The sequence below is a fragment of the Megascapheus bottae genome, chromosome 15 (assembly GCF_031878675.1).
Source record: "Megascapheus bottae isolate mThoBot1 chromosome 15, mThoBot2.hap1, whole genome shotgun sequence".
Classification (NCBI taxonomy): Eukaryota; Metazoa; Chordata; class Mammalia; order Rodentia; family Geomyidae; genus Megascapheus; species Megascapheus bottae.
Genome location: NC_143523.1, coordinates 14,413,034 through 14,423,845, shown reverse-complemented (window position 1 = coordinate 14,423,845; position 10,812 = coordinate 14,413,034). Strand labels below are relative to the sequence as shown.

The 10,812-nt window shown below is 44.6% G+C and overlaps 1 protein-coding gene across 1 annotated transcript in view; it reads right to left on the bottom strand.

Moving 5' to 3' along the window:
* Positions 1-947: 947 nt before the first annotated feature.
* LOC150053832 (guanylate cyclase 2G-like) overlaps positions 948-10,812 on the bottom strand; it is a 33,493-nt gene continuing 23,628 nt past the window's right edge. Inside the window, exons 14-21 of the mRNA XM_090345516.1 lie at positions 10,152-10,307; positions 7,833-8,010; positions 7,531-7,671; positions 6,407-6,599; positions 4,832-5,006; positions 3,789-3,887; positions 2,403-2,494; positions 948-1,052 (exon numbers count right to left, since the gene is read on the bottom strand). Coding sequence (XP_090201642.1) covers positions 948-1,052; positions 2,403-2,494; positions 3,789-3,887; positions 4,832-5,006; positions 6,407-6,599; positions 7,531-7,671; positions 7,833-8,010; positions 10,152-10,307 — 1,139 coding nt within the window. The remainder of the gene's footprint in view (positions 1,053-2,402; positions 2,495-3,788; positions 3,888-4,831; positions 5,007-6,406; positions 6,600-7,530; positions 7,672-7,832; positions 8,011-10,151; positions 10,308-10,812) is intronic.

The window sequence follows — 10,812 nt, the reverse complement described above, 5'->3', positions numbered from 1 at the left end:
TGCACAAAGACCCAGGTTTGATTCTTTGGTACCATACACATAGAAAAAAGCCAGAAGTGGTGCTATAGCTCAAGTGGTAGAGCTCTGGCCTTGAGAAAGCCTAAGGACAGTGCTCGGGCCCTGAGTTCAAGGCCCAGGACTGGCAAAAAAAAAAAGTAAATTATCTCTTGGTACATGAATGGAAATTTCCCCCTCAAATTCAGGCCCTGATGCAAGCAAGAGTGGGTGGAAAAGAAATTAAGCAATAAACTGAGAACAGGACATCATCCACCCAAAGCCACCACGCTCATGGGACATCAGATGAGGTCTCAGGATTAAGCTTTCGAAGCTCTACAGAAGTCTTGACAAGAGTCCAAGGCTTGGTGCAGCTGCTGGACTCGTGAGCCTGCTTGCTTCTTAGAGCTTGTCCCTCCAGAATTCTTTCTGATTTCAGCTTCTAGGGCCTTCCCAAGCTGATTAGCTGAAACAAGCAGTAAAGATAGAAGGAAAGTCACTTTGTGAGGGAAAGGTGGGGTGTCACTAGCGTTTTCTCCACCTTTCCTTCATTTCTCTCAGAAGGAACTGTTTGCTGCAACAGAAGTTCATGGGCTTGGAGGTGTCTGGTGCCTAGGATAGGTTTAAGAGCAGTGTCTGGACCAACCCCACACATCTAAATGGACATCATTCATTTTACTCATAAATATGCATTTGAATTGAAACCTCTTTGTACAATTACTTAACAATTTAAAGTGGGGAGGGGGCACTGTCTGTATTGAAGGCTGGGAACAAAGGTGGAACAGGGTGAGGCAGACAGCTAAATGGCTCCCCCTAGTGGGAGACTGACTCAATACTCCAGCGCTGCACCTCTGTTGTGCTGTTACAGGTTGTCCTAACCAATGTTGGGCGTCTCTCTGCACCCCAAAAACTGTCATCTTACTTTGCAAACATCTAGTAAGACAATACCCACCTCACAGCATCTGTGGGGCAAAGGCTTCTTCCTCAGTAAACTCAGGGAGTAGGTTCGTGAAGCCTTCTTTGCCTTTCAGCCAGAAGGTTGTCTGTTCTCCTTTGCCCTGTGGGGAGGGAGAGAAGATGCTGCTAAATCTCGGGGGAAGGGTGGAGAGTGGTGAGTCTGGCCAGGCCTGCCTTGCTTTTTAGGTCAGCAGATGACGTGTGAGGAGGGAAGGGCCTTCCTGTATAAGAAATCCTGATGGTTTCCTTCGATTTTGTTATTGAGCCATGTCCCAGTAGAGTTAAGTTTGGGGGGAATACAATGTTAAAAGAGTAATAAATTGATTGTACTCATTATTGTTATTATTATTTTATGATAGTACTAAGACTTGAAATCAGGGCCTCAAAGCTCTCTCTTGACTTTCTTTCCCATGACAGGCAATATACCACCTGAGCCATGCCTCCAGCCTAGCTTTTTGATGAGTGGTTAGAAATGGAATTTCACAGATATTTTCCTGTCTAGATTTTCTTTGAGCCATGGTCCTCCAGATCTCAGCCTCTTGAGGAGCTAAGATTATAGGGATAAGCCACTGGCACCCAGCTTCAAAGTCTCCATATAAGTTGGCTATCAGCTAATGCATCTCTCACATATCTTTTTTTATATCTGAGCCTCCCAGCCGCATCTTATTAGAGGTGACAGAACTAAATCTCCAAACCAGACAGCTAGGAAGGAGTGGGGCAGGATTCCCAACTAGGCCTACATGGCTGCTTTCCCAAAGGTTTTATGCATTCCCGAGATCAGTTGGTGAACTACAACACACCCAGGCCAGACTCAGCACACCAGGAAGCAAGTGGCTTCTCTTCACTGCTTTTTCCAGGCCCCCCACACCCACCCAAACAGCCATCATCACAGTGACCAGCCACCACTCCCATGTGCACAAGCCTAAGAGGTTTCTGAGAGGAGCACAGGGGAGGGGCCTTCCTTCTCCCTGGGGAAGGACAATGGAAAAGGAAGGATATAATGGAAGAGAAAGGATATAAGCCTGTGTCCTTGTGTCAGACTGTTTCAGTGACAGAGACTAGGACAGAGGAGAAGGCAGGGAAATAGAAGAAGTATGTGTTTAATGTACAGATGAGATCCTAGTTCCCCTAAGACCAAACCAAGGGGCTTCAGGAATCTTGCTGCTGCTTTGTGTGTGAGGCTGTAGTGGGGTGTTCACGTGGGAGATGAGGAACATTGATGGTGGAGAGAAAGGAGGCATACGTAAGGGACCAGTTGGGGTGAGAGCTGATGTGGTTTCTGTTTCACAGCCCTCTCTAACGGCAGCAGACCTGGTGCGTGAGATTCTTCAGAGAAGCTTATGAGGCCCCTGTGTATCGCAGTGTGGAGATTTACTCTTCCCACTGAATTTCCTCCATCTGTCCATCAGGACCCTAATTGGGCAGGTAAGGTAGAGGTGGCCTGGTCTTACCTTGACTTGAATGGAGCCTCTCTTTTGCAAATCGTATCCTCCTGTGGTCAGCAGGGCACCTGCAGTACTCTGAGAGACGTGGATCCGGAGAGCTGCCAGAAACCAACCATTGTCTACTTATCACCTTGTCAGGAGAAAGAGGCAATCAATGGGAGAGGCTGCTTTGGACAGAGAAGCTACACTGTCCAATTCTTTGATCCCCAGGAGCTCTCAAGAAACAAAGCATAAATGATGTCTGAAATGTGGGCTGCTTAGGTAGCTTCCCCGAGGGTATGAAGATATCTGTGTCTCTCTACTGGTAAGTGACATTCATGGATCTACTAAGAGTCAACACAAGGAATTTCTTATAAAGCGAGAATGAGTTCTCACATAGGCTCAATGGTGTCCCTCATTTGTAATAATTAGTATACATCTAGGACTCTCCCAACAGAGAATTACAATAGCTCAAAGCCTACATAAGGCAATATATGATGAGACTAAATGAAAGGATCTCTAGGATATGGAAACAAGAGGTTTAATTTTGTGTAATTGTTATTCTTAATGTACTATGTTAATTCTCTTCTCTTTTTTGTCCAATGATTCATCTCATATTGTTACTGTATCTGATTTTGTTACCTGGTATATTGGATATATGTTTATTTGAAATAGGAAAGGGAAGGGGGGAAAAAGATGATTGGGAGGGGGTGGGAAGAGGGAAATGGGGACAAAAACATGAGAAGGGGTAACAATGTGTGAGAAGCAATGCACCTACTACCTGATGAATGTAACTGTAACCTCTCTATACATTATCCCATCAATAAAAAAAAGAAGAATGAGTTCTTAGTCATATATCTTGTGCTCCACCAACAATATACTGTACATGGGGGTTAGGAAAGTTACCAACATATCTGATCTACTCTTTGTGTGTTTGTGTCATTTGCAAATAAAGTTTTATTGAAATGTGACTGTCTCTATTTGTAAGATACAACAGCAGAGCTAAATAGTTACTCTGTGGTCAGTAAAGACTAAAATATTTACTGTTTGGCCCCCATACAGAAAACCTTCTCAACTCCTGCTCCTTTGTTTAACTGATTTCTTTGTGTGTGTGTGTGTGTGTGTGTGTGTGTGTGTGTGTGTGTTTAAAGCAGAAAGTCCTGGAAAGAGGGGGCCATCCGTGTTTACATAATTCCAGTGAGAACATGGTATAAAACCCTGTCTGCACAGCTTATGATTGGTGTAGTCTCCGGCAGATAATGATCATATCTTCCAGATTAGTGACAAGAAACCAGATGTAAAAACAAAAAGGCAAATGAGTCTTCTAAAAATACTCTCTGCTTAAAGATGGGAAACTGAAGAGACAGCTAGTGCTGTCTTCACCCTCAGCGAGCACTGTAGAGGGATACCCACGCAAACTGCTGCTTTCCATCCTGGATGCCATGTTCACAGTGTCTCCGAACAGACAGTATCTGGGCATGGTGATTCCTACCACGCCAGCCACCACAGGGCCTGTGGAGGGAAGAATTAAGGAGCCTAACTGTTGGCATTTCCAAGCCTGAGTTACCCACTGTATAGCAAGCCAAGGGCAGTCAATGAGTATTCAACAAGTGCCCTCTTGTGGCACAACATGGCACTACAACTAGGCATTTCCATAGAGCAATGGCGGGAACCACATCCTTCCCACTGAAAATACCCAACTAATGAATGACCACGTAATCATGTTAGACACGAACTACAGATGTCAGCAAGGCCCAATTGCAGCACAAATATAGGACTATTTAATCCTGATCGGAATCCAGGTTTTGCTTCAGTGGAAACTTGAAGCTCAGGAAGGAGATGGACAGTGGCTGCATCATTTTCAGGGCCCCGGGCAAAGTGAAGAACATAAGACTCTCTGCTCAGAAAGTTTTTTTTGGATTTCAAAATAGTTACAGAAAAAGTACTAAATCAAGTAGAATTCATAGTGTTCTACACTTGAGCCACAGTGCCCCTTCTGGTTTTCTGGCAGTTAACTGGATATGAGTCTCATGGACTTCAGTGCCTGGGCTTTGAACTATGATCCTCAGATCTCAGCCTCCTCAGTAGATAAGATTACAGGCATGACCCAATGGTGCCAAGCCATGACCATGCTTTCATCAAAATAGATCACACCAAGGAGAGTTTAATACAGATGCATGTACAAAAAAAAATAATAAATAAAAGTAACCCACCATACCTGTCCTGCTTTTTGTCCACCTTACTTTTGGCTCAAAACATCTCTGAATTACTATGTGTGTTTATTTATATACCAAGCAGCTGAGCTAACCAGATATACATACACACGACATCCCCTGAGGTTGCTACCTCTCAATGATGATTTTCCTCAAAGCCACAGGCCCAGGACTGGGGCCCAGAACCCTCCCCTCCTGCTGCCATTCAGAGACATCTGGCCACCTGCCCTCCCTTCTGAATACCTGTGTGGAGCCCAATCCGGAGCTTGAGCTTCTCCTGGGGCATGTGTTCAATCTGGAAGTGAAGGGTGGCACTGAGCAAGTGCAAGGCCATGGTGGCAGTCTCATGCACGTGCCGGCTGCCATTGCGAATGGGCAGCCCACTGGCCACCATGTATGCATCTCCAATGGTCTCAACCTGAAAGCGGAGTGACAGAGACAACATACTCCTCCATGAGGGAGTTGGTGGCTATAGGGAGATGGAAGCAGAGTCAAACCAGCACCTGCTGGCCAGGCAGTAAGTGGAATCCATCTCACTGTCCACAAGAGCTCTGTACATTCATACCACAATCCCTCACATCAAATCAGCTTTCAGATCCTCCACCACAACAGAGAAAAGAATGCCACTCAAAAGCTGAATGCTCAACCTTTTCCATGTAATTGTGTTTAGCAGAATCCAGAGATGATATGAGAAACTGTGATTCCAAGCACTAGCCTGTAGCATCTCTGTGATGGTGACTCCCAAATTACAAAATAATAATAATAATAATAATAATAATAATAATAATAATAATGTCAATGATTAGACAATCGTAACCTGCTTCTTACCACTTCTCTACACCATGAGATTTTACAAGCCAGTTGTAATATCTACTCATACAAAGCATCACTGGGAAGGCAGCTCTCAATGGGAAACACCAGGTGGGACTGTTCCAGGCAAGGTGGATCAGTTATCATTGGTCCTGAGTAAAGCATCCCATCCTATCATACTTGAATAGTGTCATTGTTTCTTAAGGACATTGGGGATATACTACCGAGGATCTGTCGGTCAGGGATATGGCCACATCATTCTCCAGATCTCCCAGGTGCCTGGGGAAAGGCAGACCTGGGATCATGGTCAGAGCATTTGCAGTGGTGACTGCACTAGGTAAATACAAACATGGTCCTATGGCACTGTCCCACCATCCCTGATCTGACTCCACTGGAAAAGTCAGAAAATGAACACAACATAGCCATCTGCTCACCACCCGAACTAGGCCAGACTTTTGCTGCTCTTCTGTCCTCCGAACCTCTTCCTCACTCTGGATAACCATAGTCATCGTTCTCCTTAGTAACGTACCAGTCAGGTGACTGTCACCAACTCCCCTTTAGAGTCTCTAAACTTAAAGAGTCTCTCTCATTACTCTGACTTTTGCTAAGGATCATCACAACAGAAGCAAGACCTGCCCTGGATGGAAAGGCATCTTTGAAAGCATCTCCAAACATGAAGGAAGCCTAGTTGGGTGGGGGAAAGAAAAGTTATTCAGCAGAAGGTTAATAATAATACCTCTTCAGAAATCCAATTATTGAGAGATTCAAATAATGGGAGGAAACAGAGGGTACATGTGTGGCTCTTGACAAGCACATGCCTTGATGACAAGCAAGAACAGCATATTAAGTATTTTCCAGGAATGAAGATAATCAACCAGCATGCAATGGAGCCTTCCTCCCTGTTTATGTTGGGGTCAGGGAGGGAAGACTGACCCAATCTCAATCAGGCTCCAGCAATGGCTGACAAAGAACACAGGTTCCGCACAGTCAGAAACCAGAAATCCTCACCTTATAGACATCATAGGTTTGTATGATGTGATCAAACAAACTGTACAGGTCATTAAGGAGCTTCACTACTTGTAAGGGGGAGCTGAGAGAACACAGTTGTGTGAATCCGACAATGTCTGAGAAGAAGATGGTCACAGAGTCAAAATGCTCTGGTTCCACAGATTTCCCAGCTATGAGTTGTTCTCCAATGAAGCTGGAACCAGAGAAGGAAGACATTTGTAAACTGGATCTTATTTGTCTGATCCTCTCCAGAGCCTCTACAAAGCTGCTTGCTCCTTGGTCTCCATGGGGCTAGCTGTTTGGTTAGCAACAGATGTATCATCTGGAGAATTCCTTTAACATCCAGCCATTTGCCCGTATTTCCTCTAAAGAAGTGCTCACATTGGTTGATATGAATCACAGGGAGAAATCAGACCATAGCTCACATGCCTTCTTTTACAGAAAGGGGTTTCTTATGGGAAACATCTCATTTGCCCCTGCTAGCTATAGAATTGGTAAAGATTTGATCTGCAGGTGTGAATGTGAGTGTGACTATTCACCAACCGGCAAATCAATATTGTTCTGTCAACCAACCAACCTCACATTATTAGTACTGTCAAATCCCTACCCCTCTTCTTTGGCCCACATACAAATAAATGTACATGAATTCTAACAGCAAATGCTTCTACTAAGGATCAATGTATATTATTTACATTAGTGCTTCTTCTAAAATTGCCCAGAGGAAACCATAACCAAAAACAAAGCACTATTAGAATCTGAGGGATGGGGGAGCTTACTGTGCTGTATGAAGGCTATAGATGTAATAAAGTAATCTAATCGTTAGCAATTAATCAGACTCATGAGAGTCGAGTGCCATCCAGTGGTAGCTTTCTCCTTGTTGCATCTCTCATGGCCGTCAAAAACTTCTACTCATTCTGAATTCCTATGGATAGATTCAAGGAGCTTTGTCTCCTTTAGCAAGCAGTGTCAAATTAAAAAGAAAAACCTTTGCCCAGGTTAGAAGAGTTTGGCATCCTTTAAGGTAAATAATATTGGAACTCATTCCTACACGTGATACCAGTTAGTCCTGTTGTTGTCCCTACCTCATCCCTCTCACCCCCAAGTCCTCCAGTGTCCCAGAATACCTGGGCAACATGGTACCTAGAAGCTTCTCCACCTTTCTCTTCTCTGCTCTCAGCTGGCTGGTCCGTTCTTCCACCACTTCCTCCAGGTGGTTGGCATATACTTCCAGCTTGCCCAGCATACCATCCAGAATGCTCACACGGCTTTAAAAGAACCCACATGCTCTTGTCTTCTTCCAAGAACTGCGGGGCCACCACGAAGCCCCGCTCCAGCTCCACATTCCACGAGAACATTCCATCTCTAAACCTTCCACCCCTGAAGTTCCCTGTGGGAGCGTGGCCAATGGACCACTGAAGCCACTCACCCCTTGGGACTGGCCTCTCGTAGCATCTTCTTGATGGCCGGGAGAGGGGGCCTGTTCTCCGGGGACTCATCCCAACACGCTCTCACCAGGACCATGATCTTTTCAGTGCCCTTCTCTTCGGACAGAGACGGTCGCAGGGGGACAGATACTCCCGGAGATTTGATTTGCCTGATGATTTCTGAAATTCACTTGGGGTTTAATCATTTGCTACACTTCCCTTAAAGCAGTAATTATGCTCTCAAATTTGCAAACTGAATTTTTAAATACGTAGAACAGCTTCGAATCCCAGAGAAACCCAGAAACTTTAATTGATAATCCGGATATTTTAATAGATACTTTCATCTGGGAAAAGGAAACATTTGAATAAATAAAACAAACCAGAAACATCTCCTCAGTTATCAGTTTCTAAACTGAGATTTTTTTAATGAGTTTTCTTGAAGCGACTTGAATGAATAATTGCTTGGTGGTGAAAATCCCTGAATTGTGCTTTACTCAATCTTTCCTTCCATGTAATGTGTTACACAAAGCAATCTTAACAGATAATAAGCATCACTACCATGTTCTACTTCTGTCCAAGCTTGTAAACCATCTTCCCTTCCTCACTGGCTTCCACCAACATCTGTTACCCAGAGCCCGTAAAGGAAAATAATCCTTTGAGAATAATGCAGACACAATTCGATATACAGTACTGTGATAAAAACAAAATACAAATGCACTAGTTTTATATCAAAAATGCACAGATACCAACTGAAATGGAATAGTCTGTGATATGGATGAATCTCAACTATATACCATATACATTAAGTAAGAGAAGGCAGGCTGAAAAAGTTATAATACACTGCATTATTCTGTGTGCGCAGCCTGGAAAAGACACAGAAAATAGATCAAAGGTAGATAAATGACTGGAGAAGAGAGAGGGCTGACTAGGTGAAATATGAGGGTTTGGGGATGGGAGTTTCTCCGCATAATACTATAATCATGGACCCATCAAATTACTTCACAATATAATGAACCTTAAAAGAATGCCAACTTTAAGGAAATAAAACTGGGATATGGAATGTGGATCATGAGAAACGGATATAGAGAAGTCCAGACAGACACATACACGCCACACACACATACACACCACACACACACACACACACACACACACACACACACACACACACACACACACACACATTAATTGCTGAGGATCTTGTATTGAGGGGATAATCTTGGACTATCAGATTCACACTAAGTGTCCTTAACACAGAAGGCAAGCATAAAGAGGTAGAGGCAATATGGAGATGGAGGGAGAGACTGGTACCACATCCATGAGCCCAGGAAACCTGAACCAAAAGCAGGAAGAGGCAGAGAAAGGAATCCTCCCAGAGCTTCTTCAGGGAACTGAGTCTGGCCAACACTTGGTTTTGAACTCTGACCTCCAGAACGACAAGGAAAACGTGTCTGCAGTTCCACGCCTCTAAGTTTATGGCAATTGGTACCACAGCTCTAGTAAGAGAGTGCTTCAAGGCCACAGAGGCCTTTGGCGATTTGGTAGCTCATGGGGAGGACTTAGAATCAAAATCCTGATGGGAAGCCCGGGAGGAGTTTTAGAAGTTATTTCAACAGGATCCCTCTAGCTCAACTAGCTCTGTCTGAAACATGTAGGATTGATTGAGCTGGTCTGCTGTATATCCCTCCCAAAACTGAGCTCTTGGCCAGCTAAAGAGGTGGCCACCCCTCTCCCATCAGAGGTACACAAGGCTGCAATCTCCAGCTAGAACCTCCAGGCACAATCTCCAGGATCCCTCTAGCAGCTGGAATCAGCTTAAACAAAAACGCAATTCATTTTCTAAATTAAAGAATATGATTTTTTTTTGCCAGTCCTAGGGCTTGAACTCAGGGCCTGAGCACTGTTCTTGGGTTTTCTCAAGGCTAGAGCTCTACCACTTGAGACACAGCACCACTTCCAGCTTTTTATTTTTTATTTTTATTTTTATGTATTTATTTATTTATTTTTTGCTAGTCCTGGGCTTGGGCTCAGGGCCTGAGCACTGTCCTTGGTGTTTCTCAAGGCTAGAGCTCTACCACTTGAATCTCAGCACCACTTCCAGCTTTTTTCTATGTATGTAGTACTGAGGAATCGTACCTGGGTCTTCTTGCATGCTAGGCAAGCACTCTACTACTAGGCCAAACTCCTGGCCCAAGAATACGGTTTTTTAAATGAGACAAACAAGACTGAAGGAAATCATAAACGAAGACTACTATAAAGACACACATTTCAAAGCTAGTCCACACCACGGAGCCTGCCAAGGCAGAGTCTCTCATATTTACCATCTGGTGCCTCCTGGAGGTTTTCAAAGGGCCCACAGTCCTGGTGGTGGATCAAGTCCCTCATGAGAATGGCGAAGCTGTAGATGTCTCCCTTTGGGGTGCCTGACCAGGGTGCTGCTGGAAGTCGTAACAGCTCTGGGGCCGTCCAGTAGAGCTCTGCAAGACAACAGGATATAGTCGTGGAGGTAGAGCTGTGGGGCAAAGCTTTGAGCTTTGCCACTCTTGGGGAGCTTCAAGAGAACAGAACAACCCTGGCCTGAGAAATCAGCACTGATTGATGGTGCTGAAACTGGAGAAGTCATGGGGTTCATGTGATTGACTGTGGGCAAAACACCTGGGAAGGCCACATACACGTGAGGAGCTTCCGCAGAAGAGCTGGCAGCTCACGCCTGTAATCCTAACTGCTTAGGAAGATGAGACAGGACGATCCTAGCTCAAAGCAAGCCCAGGCAGATAAATCTGAGAGACCCTTACCTCCAATTAACCCAGAAAAAGCTGGAAGTAGAGCTGTGGCTTATGTAGTAGAGCACTGGCCTTGAGTAGAGCCAAGTGAGCGTGTGAGGCCCTGAGTTCAAGCCCCAGTCCTGGCATGTACATGCACACATATACACACAAATAGCTTACTCATGACATCATAGACGGTTTCCTTTTTCCTGTTCTA